The sequence below is a fragment of the Rhea pennata genome, chromosome 3, assembly GCF_028389875.1.
Source record: "Rhea pennata isolate bPtePen1 chromosome 3, bPtePen1.pri, whole genome shotgun sequence".
NCBI lineage: Eukaryota > Metazoa > Chordata > Aves > Rheiformes > Rheidae > Rhea > Rhea pennata.
Genome location: NC_084665.1, coordinates 116,976,377 through 116,994,923, shown reverse-complemented (window position 1 = coordinate 116,994,923; position 18,547 = coordinate 116,976,377). Strand labels below are relative to the sequence as shown.

At 33.0% G+C, this 18,547-nt stretch overlaps 1 protein-coding gene across 9 annotated transcripts in view; it reads left to right on the top strand.

Annotated features, from left to right (window-relative positions):
- CYRIA (CYFIP related Rac1 interactor A) overlaps positions 1–18,547 on the top strand; it is a 60,201-nt gene that overhangs the window by 22,364 nt on the left and 19,290 nt on the right. For 4 of the 9 annotated variants that reach the window (XM_062573147.1, XM_062573151.1, XM_062573149.1 and 1 more), the window contains exon 4: positions 13,238–13,317. The exons of 1 other annotated variant lie outside the window; for it this stretch is intronic. In XM_062573147.1, the coding sequence (XP_062429131.1) occupies positions 13,245–13,317 (73 nt within the window). In that variant the 5' untranslated portion in view covers positions 13,238–13,244. Of the gene's footprint in view, positions 1–12,969; positions 13,050–13,237; positions 13,318–18,090; positions 18,208–18,547 lie in introns of those variants that run through there. 4 more of the 9 variants (XM_062573150.1, XM_062573152.1, XM_062573154.1 and 1 more) reach the window with 3 other exon arrangements.

The window sequence follows — 18,547 nt, the reverse complement described above, 5'->3', positions numbered from 1 at the left end:
CCTTCAATTTATTTGTAGGAAGAAAAATGCACTGTACTAAGATTATATTTGTCAAATTGATGTATTTGAGTTCATAATGCCACTTAGTGGATAACTGCCTTAACTACAGTCTTTCTCCAAAAACAAATTGAGTGGCAGAAAGCTATGTATTGTAGTTTTCCTTCTGGTTAGAATACATTGATAGTAGCAGGTTTTCAAAAAACAAACACACACTTTTACAATATTGCTACCCATTTTAGTTTTTGTAATTCAGTTTCTAGATGAAGTGTATTAAATTGTAAGTATCATTTGTTTCAGAATCTGAAACTTCTTAGAGGAAAACAAGGATCTTCTCATTACGTATTTCCTTAACTTAGAACAATTAATCTTCTTGGACTTTTTGCACTAGTTCTTTAGGTTAATGAAATATAATTTGTAGTCTACTGATAATGGTGTTTTAGGTAAGGATTTTATTTAGCATTTATGACTGGAAATGTGTGTCTCAGGAAACTATGAAACAGAACAAGCTGATTCTTCAAGGATTTAACAGAAGAAGACCTAACTGAAGGTAACTGAAGTAGACCATTTCTCTGAAGACATTGTGGAAGGCACACACAAAACGGGAGTATAGTGTGGATCTTAATTTAATTGGAATCTTTTGTAGACATTAAATAATATTTTCTTCGGAATATACCAGAAAGATGAGATAGACACAAAGTCTGTTCAGTCACATTGATTATTACTTCTTGAAATACAGTCTCTGCACAAAAACATTCGATTGCTAAGTAGTTTAGATAGTGTTATTAATAACCTGGTGCTTCTAGTGCCAAATTAAAATATATTAAAAAATTTCAGCTGAGACAAATGTGTGTACATACACATGGTGTGTGTATGTGTATTCTTTTCCTAATATCATTGTATTCAAAAAACAATCCATCCTATAATAAAAAAAAAGAACACTGTCCTTTTTCTGCAATTTAATTGATCTTGCGGAAGAGATTTTTTCCTCTGTGGAAGTATATATTGGTTTATTGACTTTTTTTGGCCTTTAAATTCTTTTTCAGCCTTTAAATCTTTCTTTGAACTCTTTTTTTCCTGTAAATTTCTACTATTTCCTATGAACATAGGTAGTCTTCAATCATAGCTTGACTGCTTTTTAACTAAATCTCTTACTTAAATGAACTACAACTAAAATAATAATTGGCTCAGAGGCGAACAAACAATTCAATTCCTTGTTATGCCTCAGTGCCTTAACATAAGCTGATTGTGTAAATTACAAAAACTGAAAGAAAACACGTAGATTTTGATGTTATATAATGCTTGTATCTTCTTTAAGAAACTTTCTATCTTCCACTTGTTTATCATGATAATAGGAAAGACATGTTTTTCTCCATCTTAGCCCATCCTCCAAAGAACTTATGTCATCTAAGGCATGAACAGGAAGAGAACCCGAATTTTACAGCTCTTGGTGCTGAAATTGCAGAGATACTCTTTCTCCCTAAACAATGTCTATACACTGTACTGTTGCACAGACGCTTGTATTTACTGATACTTAGAGTAGAAAGCTTTGAGCAAGCAAATAGAAAGCTCTGATTTAGACAATTTTAATCTTGATTTGTATTATTGTTACAGTTTTAATCTTTTTTTATTAATTATTCTGTAACAAACAGCTCATTTACAGTTTTTAGATGAACATGTGTGTATACAAGCATATATATGTTTGGGGGTGTATATGTATAGTTTCTACACTGTATTTAAGATTTTTAACTAGTTACCCAGGAATTTCTGAAAATATTCTTAAATGTACTGTTTAGATGGTTATTAATAATTGGCTTTTTTGCTAGAAGGTAATGAATGATATCTTTTCAAAATGGCTTCTTTTATGTGTGATTTACGTCTCCTCTATGCATAAATGGGGCATTAGTTACAATTACAGACTGAAACAAGACTGTTCTTGGATCCCTTTCAGGCAAAAATAAAACTTTAAATATAAACCCAAGTATAGTGTCTTTGCTATAGCTCATAGTTCTAAAAGGCACGATTTGTCTTTCATACTGATGTAGTCAACAGGCAGTAAGAACGTGTCTGATGTAACTACATTTTTGATTGCAGATTATCAGCATTTCAAAGCTTATGTTATCCTATCTAATTTTTAATCAGATATTGCAAAAGGAAGACCAGATTTCTTGGTTTTCATCTCTTAGTTTTTTGCTTCAAAAGAAGTAGCATTAATCTAAACTTGTTAAATAAGCTTATAAAAATGGTATTTCCATTCATATGTGGAAAACACTACTGCTGCCAAAGGCTCACTTAGCATGTGTTACATGCCATGTTTAGATGCCCTGCTATGAACAGTCACTGACTAGTGATTTTGCTTTCTGCTAAGTCTGATTAAGTGACATGTAGCTTAACATTTGGGAGAAGTGTCAGTAGTTTTAATAATTTTACATGTAAATTTACATTTACTTTTAAACTAAATTCCTGGTTTAACTAGGAGGAAATGGAACACAGTGTAAAATTGAAAAAACAAAAATTACTGTCCTAAAACTTGGTTATTAAAGTACTACCTAGATTAGTTTAGCTTTAGTCAGAAAAATAAGGGTAGTGGAGAAACTCACTTGCTGATAAGGTAGCTATATTCCCTGCAAAAAATGAGTTTTCAGTAGCTCTTACAGAAATAAATTAGCACTGATGATTCAGGGCAAATATTAAACAATCATTAGATCTAAACAATTAGCCTTTTCTTAAGAAGAAAGAGAAGCTCATGAAGTTCTATAAGGTTTTGGATGAATCTAGGCCCTGGACTCAAAAATTTAAAATGCTGCTTAGAAATCATGTTTTTTTTACCCTGTGATATGAAAGTTATGTAATGGTAATAAGGATTTCAAATAAAAAGCTGGTGGCCTAGTTTTCATTTAGGTCATTAATTTTCATGTGGTTTTTGTACCACTTTTTTGTTTGTCTTTTAATAATATAATACTCTGCAATGATTTGGTTAACTAAAAACGTTCAGAATGCTGAATGGCTCCTGGTGATTTCTCTTACAAACAGCAGAGGGCACTATATAATCAACCAAAGACTTCCTGAGCTTGTTTTATCTCTTTTTTCATGTGAAGCCATATTGAATGAGCAAATGTCTGTAGGCTGGTCTGTGAGTTTTAAATGTCTCCTTCACAGGAAATCCACTGAGTAGCATTGTAGGGTTGTCAAAACAACTGTACAATGTCCACTTTTGTGCATATGTTTAGCTTTGCTCACATCATTGAACAATACTCTGTTTTCATTGTATAATGGGCCGCTATAGGCTGCGTGTCTTGTAATGTGAAGGGGATAAACTGTAATAAAAGGACTTGTGATTAATCACTATAAAAACTTATCAATTAATCAAAAATAGATTTAGTAAGAAAGGGGAAGTACGCCATAGACACTACTCTGCATCTATTTTGTTTTCTTAGTAAAAAGTTACTGTGCAAATTTCGTTATTAAATTAAGGATAATTTCCAGCAGTGATTTGAATTAATTACTGTAAAGCCTCTCAGGGTTGGCATGTTATTTAAATTTTCGTTTACTTATGAGAAATTTTTTTTTTAATTAGAAGGATGATTTTAATTCAGCGCCATCCACAATACTCTTCCCTTACTTGTCATCTTATGTAAATAGTAGATTTGCATGGATGTACAAAAAGAGTTAGAATGTCTTTTAACAACTCATGCTGGGGCACAGAAATTTGGTTTGAATTCTGTGGTAGTAAAGCAGTTTACAAACAGATTTTGATAAGGGATGTGTTTCTGAATGTATTAGGCACAATGCAAAATTAAGAATCTCTTTGTGTTCCCCTCATTAAGACCACTAATGTGCCTGTCTATTAACTAAATGCAATTTTCAAGGCAGGATATTTTACAGAAAATCTCATGATATCAATCTTCCCCTATAAGTATTAATGAATTAAATATCTGGTGTGAAAGAATAAAAGTCAATAAAATAATATCCGAAGAGATCAAAATGATATAAAGCTAACAAGGCTAAAAGGAAGAGTTTTACTAGAATTTATACTTTTCTGTAACTTCCATTTAATATACAGATTAGGCTAGTATTTTGGAGAAAATGTGTTCCTGTTCAGTATTCAGTCCCCCACTCCCTTAACTATGAGAGCAATCTTTGAGAATTTTTTCAGCTTAATATTTTTCTAGCTGGTTATATGTTTAATTTATGGCCCAGTATGATGATCAAATACCTTTTCTTCAATCTTTCTGCTTACCTGCAATTATAGTTTGGGGGGAGGTAGTATTTTTCATTTATATTTACTGAATTAAGTGATTTTGAACTGTACCTATTTTTCAGATTATTTGTATTCCTGTCTAGTTTAGTATGTATTTCATTTTGTACTTGACTGTCTGTCACTAATTAGAAGTTTTGAGCATAACCATATCTATACAACAAATAACAGATACAGTATAAAATTACCTTCCTATTTTAACAGTAAACCACTCATAACTCCTTTTTCAGTGTTGTAACAAATTTATGGTGCTAAGTAGACTTCTCTCTTTTCTCACCTACAGTCATTTGATAAAGCTTCCTTCTTTATATATTTCTTTTCTTCCTTCTGTCCTTCCATATGCTCATGCAGGCATATTGATTTTTAATGCTCTGTTTTGTCCATTGGAATAGGCTGTTGTGTACTTTAACTGTTGGCTTTCCTGTACTTCTTTATCCATTAGGTTAACTTTCCAAGAGACTTGTTCTTCCAGATAGCTGAAATTATTGAAATCATGATCTTTAATTTGCTGTTTTCTCTTTCTTTTCTAAGAGTAAACTCTGCTGTTTTTAATTCATTTCTCCTGTATTTTCTTCCTGTGATTTCAGTCAGTTCCTCTCATAAGTATCAATCAAACCTAAAGTAGCCATTCCTCTAGTAACCTCCTCCATGTCCTAGAAAGAACATTATCACTAATCAACTCCAGGAGCATGTACAGATATGTGATCAGTTATACTTACTAAAGCTTCTTGCACAATTCTGCTATCAGATGCCTCCATAGTTCAGCAAAACCTTCTTTACCACTCTCTTGGGATTAAGTTGTCTCTAAAATATCTAGGGATGGTACCTGCTCTTTGCTCATTTACCTTTATCAAGAGACACATAGTAATTTTTTGTTCTCTTACCTTTTTATGAATTTAAGGAAAAAAGTGTATATGTTCCTTCAGCCTATTTACACTATTTTTAAATAATGTCTGTCTTAGTGGAACTACTATTCCCATCAATAGCATCATACTATGAAAAAGTCAGCTAGTTTTCCTGTTTTGTGTAACAAGATATATTAAATATGGCCAGTATTACACAAATGGAAATACTGTAAACTAATTGCAACTAATCTGTACCAAGAGCAATATTTCATCTTTAATCCAAAAATCTTGAGCAATTGATACATAGTGTATCAGCCATAGCTATCTTAATTCTGGTAGTGTCAGTATATTTCTTTCATGAGAATTAATTATTGTCTTAGTATTCTAAGATATTGTTTGATTTCCCCCCCCAACCCTTTTCCAGAAAAGGATACTTGTAAATACTGCTTCAGATCTGTATCTTACAGTTCATTACCTTATGAAAGAAAAATACAGATTTTAGCCAGTAAAATGAATTACATCCTATATACTAACACATTCAGAGCAGCTCACTAGCAACTGTGCAATAAGAAATCCAGTCATTGTAGGGTTTATTCTGTCTTGACTGAGATTAGATGTGCTGGTTTTGCATCTATATTTTTTTAAAGAGAAGTAAAATGGATAAAGAACAAAGTTAACCTGCAAAAACTTATCCCCGTTGTCAACTGGAGCAGGAAATAACTTGAAAATAAAATCACTTTGAGGAAAATCTTAATCATAGTTCTACAAAGAACTAGTATATGCTAGTTTTTATCATGTTTTTTCAGGTACATACATTGGATTTTCTATGAGAATAATACAAAATATTTTGTATGATATTTGGATGAATAATTGGTAATTATCAATGGCTTGAAACAAGCAGCAACATTTTTTTTTCCTGTTTCTGACTTTTTTTTATTTGAGTCCCATTTCTGATTTTATATCTGAGAATGTATATGATCAGTAATAGATTTCCACTCATATCCATTAATATTGAAACCAGATAGCTTTTCAGATACCCAAATCCTTAGACTTCCAAAACTCTGTGCACTATTACATTAATTTCTTTTTAGATTATCATTTTGGTGAGGGAAGACAAGAACAAGGACAGGGGAGTTTTAAGATGAGGAAGATAAGACTGCTGCTTCTCTTGTAAGAGTTCTTCAGAACTGAGTCAAACTCTATCTGGAAGAATATGAAGTGGTTTTGTTTTGAAGGGAAAAAAAAAAAAACACTTTAGCTAGCCAGACGTGCTCCCTTTCTGCTAAAGGCATTCCTGTCTCATGTGTCAGGTAAGCATTAATATCCTACTTTGTTTACCTAATAACATCAGTTGATATAAGCTCTGTTTGTTGTCTCAGGGGGGAATTTGTCCCTTCATATATACACATTTGTGAATGTGATGCCAAAATTTGTTGAATTGAAACTAGAATACTATAATTATTGTACAGTGAAGGAGCATGATATTCAAATACGTAATTGCATTTCAAGCATATAACTTCAATTTTATTCTGATCCTTTTCTAGTATGAGACCTTAGTTATGCCTTATGAATCTGAATCCAGATATTTTGATTAAAATATTTAGTAGTCTGGCTTTCGTGCCTTCATGATGGCTCTTTTTGACATTGCCCACTTTGAAATGCGTGTGTTTTCTGTTCCAAGTATGCTCTGGTGTGAAGATTGATATATAAAATAATTCTTCCCAAAGTGGTAAGTTCATCTGAGGTAATACTTTTTTTTTTCATTTTCATTTTAGCAAATCCATGAGCTAAGCTCTTTAATCCTTGGGGCTACAAGTATTAATGTTGCTGGCCAACCTTAACATTTTGTGATTACTGAAAAATGCACTTGTCATTATAAACTATTTATTCACTCCTTTTGACTTGCCTCACCTTTTTTTGTAGTTTTCACTTGTGTCCTGCAGTCTACATCTCAGCTGACAGTGAAAGCCCTTGGCTTGAAACCTTATTTATCTAGGAACTGTATTAAAGTAATTGTTCAAAGCAGAAATTATCCTTTTAGCTTGGATTATATTCACTTTGAACAATGTTCTTCTCGTACCCACTTTTCACTATACTTTTTGTGTGTGTGTGTGTGTATGTGTGTGTGTGTGTGTGTGTGTGTGTAGGGGAGGGAGATTGCTGTTTATCCTTCCCCTGCTTAAGGAAGGTGTAGTCCTGTTTTTAATTTGCTTACTTGTCAATTGCTTTTTGGTTCTTGATATGCAAATAAATTTTACAGGTTAACTTTGTTCATAAAAAGGAAATTATGAAAAATCTTATTCATATTTATTTGCCATAAGTGTGGATAAAGAGGTTTTAATTTTTCTGGGAAATAGGGAAATGAGTATAGCTTGGACTCTGAAAAGAACTCTTTTTTTTTTTTTCCCCTAAGGTACAGGCCTTGCTAAAGATATCTGTATGTGTTTCTGTGAAATACCTCTGGCTGTTTGAAATTATCATCTCAAGCACATTTATAAACTATTTTTGTTATGTTTGTAATATAACAATGCAGTCTTATGCTTATTTCTGAAATTTCCTTACAGGAATAATACCATTTTTCATAACTAACATTTATTTGCACAGTCAAGGCTATTATGCTATCAATTCAAACACTTACCAGTAGAATAATTGATGACAGTGATACTAGCATATTCATGAAAATATTCCTGAAAATATTCTTAACTATATGAAAATTGGAGAGATCAGAAAAAAAATAGTGTGCCATATGTGGATAAATATAAAGTACTGTATGGAGGCAAGAATAGTCAATTGCCAAAATACAGAAGGGGAAGCAATGGGTAAAATAAAACTCTACAAGTTATATTTGAGCAATGTATAAAGGAGAATACTTTCTTAAAAGACACAGTTCCTTCATTATACTTGTGCTATACTTGGATATAGTTAAATATTTTAACTAGAGTTGAGTGACCTGTTTTCATAATAATTTGGACCAATTGGATAAAATTCAGAGCAAAACTTTGCAGAGATGTAATAAAGCATGATTGCTAGATTGTACAAGAGCTTAAGAGCTGGAACTAATCAATACTAAAAATAGAGGTAGATACAGCGGTATTCTTATGTGTAAAAAGATATTACAGATAGTAGTGTTTTAGTGAATAGGACAGTAAGTAGAGAGTTTAATGTGTCAGTAGAGATTCCCTTTGACACTAAAAGCTCTTCAAAAGGTGGAGATTCTAAAGAATAGGTTGGACAAATGTCTATCCAGAATGGCTTAGAGCTAAAGTTGTTCTGCTGGGATCTAGATAACTCTTAACTGTTGACAAGGTTGGTGGCATTACTGTGGGTGTGAATCAAAATCCATACTTGAATGTTCCTGACTCCAGTACTGCATATAGCAATAATATTCTCATATTCATATATATGATAATGTCCATTATGGTGCACGAGCCTCACAGAATTCCATTCTCCTGCTGATCCTGAGCAAGCAAGGAGCAGGGATGATGCGTGAGCATCATCTGAAAGAGCTCCAGTTGCCAGATGCCTCCATTGTCTGGATAAATTCAAGTGCTGCATCATTCCAGTCTACCTGGAATTAGCCTTCCACAAATACTTTAAGAAATGACATATTTTTTTAATATGTCTGTTGCATAAAATGGAAAAAATGCAAAAGTGCTAATCAGGGTTTCTTTATTCACTTAAATTATTTAATATTTTCTGAGTTGTGCATTTCCATTTTCTTATAAGCATATCAGCGATCTTTGTGGGTAAATATCACAACGGTTTGGATATGTGCTTTTGATCTGAGAGACCTCCTTGGGATCAGATGCTGCTGGTTTTTTTGAAACTGCAGTTAATTATTCATGTGGTAAGGTCAGTTCCACTGCTTTAATAATACTAGTATGCTTAGTACAGTAGAGTTTCCCTAGCCTGCAGACTGGATGCCTCTCTCTTCCCAAGTGCAGATGTACTGAGAGAAGTTATCAATCCTAAGTATTCACTGCCACTCCTGGACCTGGAGTCTCTATTTCTCTAGACTCTATCAGTGGAGCTGCTCATGAGAACACTCCTAACCCCATTTGGTTAGGATCATCCAAATGAATTTAAACAGTAGGTATTTGCTGATCCAGCTGATTCTGACAAAAGCCTTTGGGAGTATGTGTATATATAAGCAGGCAGATTTAGGAAATTTCTGGCAAAGGAGCACTGATGAGCAGCCAAGAGTTGAGCTGGTGTATGTGCCCGTTTTTTCACTAGCACGTTGTTTAAACGCTTGTCTACTTAATGTAGCTGCTGTGATCCTGGTGCTTCTGAGTCTGTTCTGATATAAATTAGCCCTATAGAGTGAGAGGAAATAAATGGTTTCTTTTACAAAGCTGTGACTTGTTAGCAATGTATATACTATTATAGCTATCAATTAGGGGTGAAAAAAAATCGACCGCTCTAAATTATGTACTTACTAAAACAGCATATAAGCAAAGATAAAGAAGAGTTAAATAATGTGGCATTTAGAATGCTTGCAAAATCAGGTTGACAATAGCCAGCTTGTGAATACTTGCTAAGTTTTCAAAACTGTATTTCAGTATGCTTGAGAATAGTTCATGTCAGATTTGAAGTTTTCATTTTAGTATTGGATGGGTGTTTTCGTTTTAGTTGATTTTTTGGGGGAGGGGAGGTAGTTTATTTATCAAAATTTAAAAAGTAAATTGATCTGGAGTAGGAAGAGAATTTGTTTTCTTGTCCTAGATAATTCCTCTAGATTGTGTAAACTAAATTTATTAAAATTCAGAAACTGGTTTGATAGAAGACAGACTTGTGTTGTTTTGACTTGAAGTTCAGTACTTTAAAATATGCATTTGGATAGTGGTATATAAAGCACTTTACTGCTTGTTCACCATTGTCTTTATAATATTTATATTTCTATGTGCATCTAAGTACTAAGCATCAAGATGTACTAATTAGTTTTAAACTGTCAGCAATTAATGCCTTAGAAAATACTTTCTCTGTGCTTATGTGCATTCATACCTAAGCTTGAATAGTTCAGAAAGTAGTAGAAAAGATGGAAAGTGCAAACACAATTCTCATGTTAAATTGTCATCACCTCTAAAGCATACTATTAAAAATCTGCATTTTAAGGGATTTGGACACTATGGAGAAGTTACTATCACTTAGGAATGCTGCAAAAGCAATATTTTTAATATATACATTAACTCTTCAATATTTAAACTCATTTTTAGGTTTAATAATAATAGTAATACTTTCCAGTCCAATAAAATGGAATGTTACACTTGTATAAATGTTTTGTTACTGTACATCAACTGCTTATTTGCATTTAAGTCACAACTACAACATACATACTGACCTGTTCAGAATTTGGTTACTTTGAAATCTGGTTAAAATTATCCCAGAAGTGACATGCAATTCATGATGTATAAGTTATAGTATTAAAATTTCCAGGAAAAGAAGGTTTGGGGAAATCCAAAGAGCTGGGAAACATAAAGGTATAATGAGTAATTCTGCTTGAGGGTAAGGAAATATGTGCCTTAACTGGTTTGTTAAGGTGAAGGCTAACCTTTTAAATTGGAATTAAAAGCTTAGTGTTAGTTGATGGCTTAGTGTTTAAAGTGAAAGTTACTTGCAGTAAGGTCTTACCTTTAGTTTTGTGTTCAGAAAACAATAAAGAAATTATAAATGAGATATATTTAGCAACTGACTGAAACACATCTTCTAAATGTTGAAGCTGAATATCACTGTTCTGTTTTTGTGCACATTGGAGATAGATGTCAAAGTAGCACCTTCAGGATCATGGCCGACCATGAAAATGGGTGCAAATCTCTTGGCAGCATTCTCATTTCATACCTGTGACCTGAACTGCTGCATCAGTGTCTAAATAGGATTTGAAGGAAAGGAAAATAAAGTGAAAAATTAGTTAAGGAATATAGTGAAAGTTTGGGAAAAATACTCATATTTAGAAATCTCTGCAACCTCAATATGCTATACTCTCCTGTAAGGAGGATCGGAGATTGCGCACATGACCTCAAGCTACTCAATGCAAATGAGGGAACGTAGGCTTGGTTTTTGGCAAAGAGAACAGCTTTCTTGCTGTTTGAAACATGTTGTTAGGCAAGCCAGTCTCCGGATGCGGTATTAACTTTAGCAGTAGAAGAAATGGTTGGATTCTCTCTGAAGATTGAAGGCTATGAGGTAAGATACAGCTTAAAATGAGAGTTGAAAGTGAGGAATCCAAACTGAGTCAATTTAGATTGTGATAGAATTTCTTAATAATATAAATTGTTTCTTTCAAGGTTATGAAAAGGAAATAAATATGTGTGTTATCCTGTCCCTTTTACACGATGCTGATAAAATGTATTATTTCAGTGTGAAAAAATATCAGATTACTGAAAATACCAGGTTTAATGTTGTATAAAATTTATTCTGTTTTGTTTGCATGTTTTTCCTGAGTTCAGAAAGTCCAGATCTTGTTCTGAAAGTAAAACTGTGTTACTTTTTCTGCCTGTAAATGGACATAACTATGAAAAATGGAGAATTTCCCTCATGTTTCAATAGTGTGTATACAAAGTGCTGCTAATTATTAAAAACTTGACAGTTTACTCACTGGATTGATTCTAGCAAGGAAATTCTGAAGAACTCTTTCATGCAAAACATTAAAGACAGCAAAGGCTGGGTTTATGCAAAACTTCATGCTCTGGATGGATTGTTGACTAAATTTATTTCATTTTATGGGTTGATCAAGACTGCTTTAAAATCATCAAGCCTTCTATTACAGGGCTTTTCCTAGGTTTTCTTACTATGGAAATGTATCCTTCCTATACATATAGAAATGAGGATTAATGGTACTTTTTCTTCTGTAATGCTTGGGGGAGAATCTGGGGGGAGGGATCTGTTTCCTCAGATGAAGCACTGGCCATGTGCATGCTTAGAATCAGCTTTGTGTTCTGAATTTTTAAAGGCAAAAAAGTTAAACTGAAAAATAGATTAACATCAGATGTTAGCCCCAAGATCCATGGTTTAGAGCATTGAGAATATTTCTTTGATGCAAAAAAAAAATTTCAATCAGACATTTGAATCTTAAATTACATTTTTCTATATCCCTCTAGGCGGACTCTCTTTATTTCTTATATATTCTTTTCATGACTTAATTTTTTCTCTTGTGACAAAAAGTTCAAGTTTGCTCAAGAAGGCTATACTTCTAAAGTTTCTGAATAAAATGGGTCCCCCTAAGGGCTGTACTGGTAAAAACCTACTTTTTCTTCAATTCTCCGTTCTTCTTTTTCAAAGAAACTTGTCTTTTCAAGAGTTGGTCACTTTTCTTTTTAAGAGCTTTTCTTGTGAATTGGAATGTTAAAGTTTCCAAGATGGCTGAAAAGAGTTTGAACTTAAACTTTTTTTTTTTTTTTTTCCAAAAATGCATAAATTTTTAAAGTTAAACGGAGTAGGATTTTCAGCTATTTTTCTAATAATTTTAACAGGAGTATTTTATAAAGCTTTACTTAAAAAAAAAAAAAAAAAAAAAAAACTAACTCTGGAATGGGATTCAGTAATCTGGGCCTAGCAATTCAGAGGATTAAAAATATAGGTCTGGATAGTTCTAAGTTTGTTTTTCTTCGCTAAGTAAACAAGTTCATAAATATCTTTCTCTGCTTAGCAAAGTTGTACTGACACTTGATTCCAATTTGTTGATTCTGAATTTATACAAGGTCTTACTGTCTGTCCCAACATACAAACATCACAGAATTGACCATCAAATTGTTTCTCGTGGTTCAGAACTTGCCGTAAGATTTAATATATGATTCAGACTGTGTCAAGCTTTTAGTTGTAAGATTCTAATTTTACGTATATAATTGTTTATGATTTTGTTGCATTTACTAGGTTTGCTGGGATGGGTAATCTTCTTAAGGTCCTTACCAGGGAAATTGAAAACTATCCACATTTTTTCCTGGATTTTGAAAGTAAGTTCAAAGAATTACAAGACAATGAGAGAATCTTTTCCCTGACTTTACAACGAACTGAGGAAAAACTTTTAAAATCTGATTGCTTGCAGCATAAATTGTTCAGCAGAACGAGTCTGTCCAAGTCCTTGCCTCCAAAATTGTTTGTTCACTCAGGATTCCTTTTCTCTTCCTTTTGTATTTTTCAGGAACCAAATGGGAAATCTTTTAAAAGTTCTCACTTGCACAGAGCTTGATCAGGGGCCAAATTTTTTCCTTGACTTTGAAAGTGAGCAAAGCTTCTTGCCTGGCTTGCCTTCTTTGCTTATTGTTTCCTAATAAACTGCATGCGCTTGTGCATTATAAAGCAATTTGAAAGAGATTTGCAAACAAAGCAAATTACACTTCAGTTGAATATTGGTTCTGATATTTATAAAAACATATAAAATGATTTAAGTCACTTCTGAGCAGAGAAGAGGGCAAAATGAGAGATATATGAGCAAAGCCTTATCCTGAATTAGTTTCAAGACATTTATAAGCCATCATTAAATTCACATGTGAATGAACGTTGACATCAGCTTTCTTTAACAAATCAAAGGAAATTTTTTTCTCATGTTTTCATTCAATGAAACTATATATATTGGAAATAAAAATAAAAATCTTGAATCTAAACAGGGTAGGTGGCACTCTTTTTTGCCTGGTTCAGTAGTGATTTAACTGGGTTATTACAGTTTCTAAAAAGCAATAAAGTGATGTCAAAGTGTATATGCTTGATTGCATCTCTCTTAATTGCATGTTTTTTCAGATTGCAAAACAGCATTTCGCTTACTAATTCCCTGGTCACATCTGTATCTATATCAAAGCTATTTTACTTTTGCTGGTTAGTTTTCCTGCATGTATTTCTAGACATTTTCTTGAAAACTGGTCCTCAAATTCTTAAATATGGATTTAATTTTACCCCACCACTTATGTGTGATGCTTTTTTATTTTAAAATGCTAACAAAGTATGATGTTTTGTCTTTAATATCTTTATTCTAAGAAACACCTTTTTGAAAGAAACCAATTAAAAATCATTTTGAAGCATGGTTTGAAAGAGAATTTCAGCTGATCAGACAAATTTTGTCACTATAAAATAGTTTTCTTGAATATTATTATTCAACAGTTATTTTTATGAAAAGAAGGTTACTGAACTGATATGAGACTTTATGTATGCACTGTGAAGCCCTGGTTCAAAAAGTCAGTTAAACACCTATTTAAATCTTAGGGATGAAATTGTTCAACCATGCTATCTTAGATGAGAGCCAATTTATGAATATAACTTTGCACTTAACTTTCTCCTCCTGAAGTTATTTACCACATTATGAAGAATCAGTTTCTTGTGGATGAAAGTTAATTGGTTGGTTTAGACTTACAAAAAGGTACTGCAAGCCTTGTATCCTCTCTTCAATTTCTATAATTTGAGAATTTTATTGTGAAACTGGGTTGTTAAACCTTTGTCTAAACCATCATGCAATTTTGTCTATCAAACTTCAGAATATTTTAATGGAGTTCTGTGGCTTGCCAAGCTTTTACAAAGGTTTTCAGCTGGGTTGAGCTTCCAGGTTTAATCAGTCCCATCATGTCATGCATTGTAAGAATGTGCTATTAACCAAAACTGCAGACTTGGCAGGAAACAGGTGGTCTGGCAGTGGGAGGCCTTGTAGGAGTGGAGATAATAGTGAGCAGGGAAAATACCTATTTTATTGCCTTGGCAGTGGAGGGCTTTTCTTTTCCCTCTCTCTCCAAAAGTATGTTTGGTATGTTTGCCAACAAGAAGTAAAACAGGGAGATGCTGAGAACATCCCCTCCTGAAGGAAGTGACAAGTGATTAGGCTAGGTAAATGCTCACACCTGGGCACTAACTTGAGAGGAACTGAGCTGTCTCCAGATTTAAATACATTGACACTCCTGATTGAATGGTTAAAATGTATTGCAGTTTTATTGCTTTTAAATTAAACTCCTGGAGGTTTTATTGGGTGAAATGTGTATTATGTAGAAGAGATGTAACTGAAGAGCCCTTTAGTTGGGGACTTCGATCTCCTCTATTTAGCCATTGTAAGGAGTGAAAGGAAGCTCTTTTGTTAATAGGCATGAGTAAGAATCTACTTACATGCTTTCTGGATTTGTTTAATGACTTTCTGTGTACTTAGTTTTCAGTTTGAGTTCAGTGGATGAAAGTTGATTCAGAGGAGCTATTAAAATCCTTCAGCCTTGTATCTATAAGGTTGAGTTGCTGAAGATAGAATCATTAGTTCTGGTCTGGAGTTGGGGCCGGATTTTTGATACCCTATTAAAAAAGATGCTTTGACTACTAAACTATGCCTGAAATATCTCAGACATATATACACTTATGTAACCACCTGGGCACATACTGAAATCTTTGCGTATATGGTAGATAGTCTTGATATCATCTGCGTAGTATGAGGCACAAGTTTATTTTATGGATCTGTGCTGTGTTACTCATCTTCCTGTTACGTGTCCATGTTCTTCCTCTCCCCTCCCAATTGCTTTTAATCTTTTCATGAACCTTTCACACAAAAATGATTGTTTACCCAATAGTTAACGATAGCAATACAAATTTAGAATGAATGTATGTTTTTACTTGTATGTATATAGAACAATTTTGCATACTTTATAGATTTGGGGAATTGTATTATTTATGTAGACACTGATGGTACTGAAAACATTGAATTTAACATTTTGTTTATAATTACATATTGTAGAATATGTATTCATTTAAATTCAAGTATTTTAAAATAGAATCCCCATAGGTATTCATAGATTCACTATTTTATCAAACTGATCCAAAAAGTCAGACATTTAGCATACTGTTCCTATTTTTTCCTGTACTACTTTTTATTATTGTCTATCTGATGTCAGCAGTAGTAAGTACTATTTGAATCCAGTGCAGTTACCAAGGTTTCCTTGTAAACAAAAAAAATCAAAAAGACTTCCCAGAGCTTTGGATCAACACAAAGTAAAACAGAATGACTTAATGTCTCTTTTGACGTGAAATAAGGTTATGATAGAATCATAGAATATGATAGATTCATAGTAGAGAAACGAGAGAACTTGGATGTGTGTTTCGTGTTATTGTTTGTGTTACGAAGAAAAAGTAAGTTTAGTCAAGCGATAGAGACTAGAATTACTTCTATAGTTTTGTAATTCTCCTGTGACAACCCTTAGTATGATGAACTCTTGATATTCCAGGATAGAAATACAGAAATATTCTGGTTTAGGCCCCCACCTTTTTTAATAAACAGTATGTGATAGTTGCCAAGTAATTTTATTGGTCTTCCCCCACTCCTCCAAAGTGACTTAATCTGAATGCAAGCAGAGCTAGCAATTTTGTTTCTGCTTTCTTCAAAAAGTGCTTTCCAGTCACAGTGGTTGTTGGACATTGCAAATAACTTAGAAAATGGTTTTGATCTGATGAATTTAAAATAAGGCAGAGTTAAGATTACTGTAGATACAAATGTTTGCTTACCCAATTATATTTCCTTTTTTTTAATTCCTCTTAATTGTATTAGTGGGATGTGCACGTACCCTGAATATTGAAGTAGTTATACTTTTTTATTACATTTAAAGGGCAAAATATACACACACATAGTGTATATATATATATATTTATATATATAAAAGATAAATATAAAAGATATATGTGCACTGACATGCACACATACATACATACAAAGTCTTTTATATCTAGGTTAATAATGAAAAGTTAGGTAGCTGTTTTAAGGAGAACAAAAATCCCTCTGTTTTGTTGCTAAAGCCTTTCAGCAAAAGGGATTTTGACTGTATTTATATTGGGCTCAGACTCAGTATAGGACTATCATAGATTTCATTCAGTTTCAAATATGAATAGATTAGCTGTAAGACTCTAAATATTTACTAATCTTCCAATTATCTTCCAAGTAGATCCATGTGATGGATCTTAGATGAGAAGCTGAAAGGAAGATAAGCTTGATTGTAGAAATGCAATATTCCTTTCTGTCCACAATGATCTATTCCAGCTGTGCAACACCTTTTTGACACATTGATCTGAGAAGAATATTATACCTGTTTGCATCTTTGATTTAGAGTGAAAAATAACTAAAGTTAAATAGGCAAAACTATAGTTTCAAATTCTAGATGATCAATTGCTCTTCAGTATCTTTCTTGAATATGTTGCTATCCTCATATAAATATCCAAGGAAGGCTTCTGCTAAGTTCCCCTGCAAGAATTAATGTTGAACATTATGCAGGAAGCATTCTAGAGAATGTCCATTTTTAAATGAAAGGTGTTTTGAGATTGTTTAATGTATTTCATTATTTTCATCAGGATATTGCTTTTTTGGTTTTGTGTATTTTTTTCATTAGCAGTACACTCAAATCTCAAACTACATCTGTCAGCACCACTTCTGAAATGGTTAGAGTTTTAGGGTACTCCTGCTCTGATATTTTGTACTGCTCTTCATTTGAACTTTATTGTAGCTGAAAAGAAAATATGTGACATAACATGTTTATTCCTGCTATGCAGGCAGTGTGCCATACAAATACTATTTTTTTTAAAAAAAGGAAAAGCAATAAAAGTAAAACAGCCTTTTTCCTGGTGAGCAAAAGTGGAACAGAAACAGTCTCTCCTCTTACCTCAAAAATCAGAGGCTTTGTGTGTTGATACTAGCCAAAAGTAATATAAATGTTTATGCAAATAAAGCGGTAAAAGAATGTTAAAATGTTAAATTCACTCATTGTTGACTTGAAAATCTAAATCTGTGCCACTCAAAATGGGTGATCCTATAGGTGACACTGTTGCATAGTCTCATATCCTTATGCTAGGATATGAGACAAACACATGATTGCTACGTGGAAAAATGTCCTGGCTAGGTACAAACTCTCTCTCTCTCTCTTTTTTTTTTTTTTTTTTTATTTATTTTTTTTTAAGTTTACCTCTTTTCCCCACCTAACAGTCTTTAAGCCAGATCAAACTGTAATCCAGATGACTGCATGTTCAGAAGAGCCCTAGGACTGGCACATGAGCGTGAATAAAAATTCAAGACAGAAGGACAAGCAGATCAGCAGACTTGGACTTAGGTCCATCATGAAACTGCAGTGTGAGGTCAGCATAGTAGGATTATTCCCCCCTCACCATTAAAGGGTAATCCCTTTAATAATACATGTTTTTAGGCAGTGTATTGTAGAGATGAGTTGCCCTGTGCAACATCTCTTAAAATCTTATTTTCTTGTGAATTATGATTCTCTAGAACAAAATTTTCTATCTTGATGAAAATTTTTAACAGAGCATCTTGTATTGGATCTTCTGAAAAACTCCATTGTTCTGCATTTTTAAATATACTTTTTCAAAATGCTTTTCATTGGTTGCACACTCCTTTTGCTCTCATATTTTTCACCAGCCTGCTCTTTTCATACTTAGCTTTAGCCTCTCCAGTACATTTCTTTTGGATAATTCTTGAGTTCTTGAAAAATAGTAGTCCAGT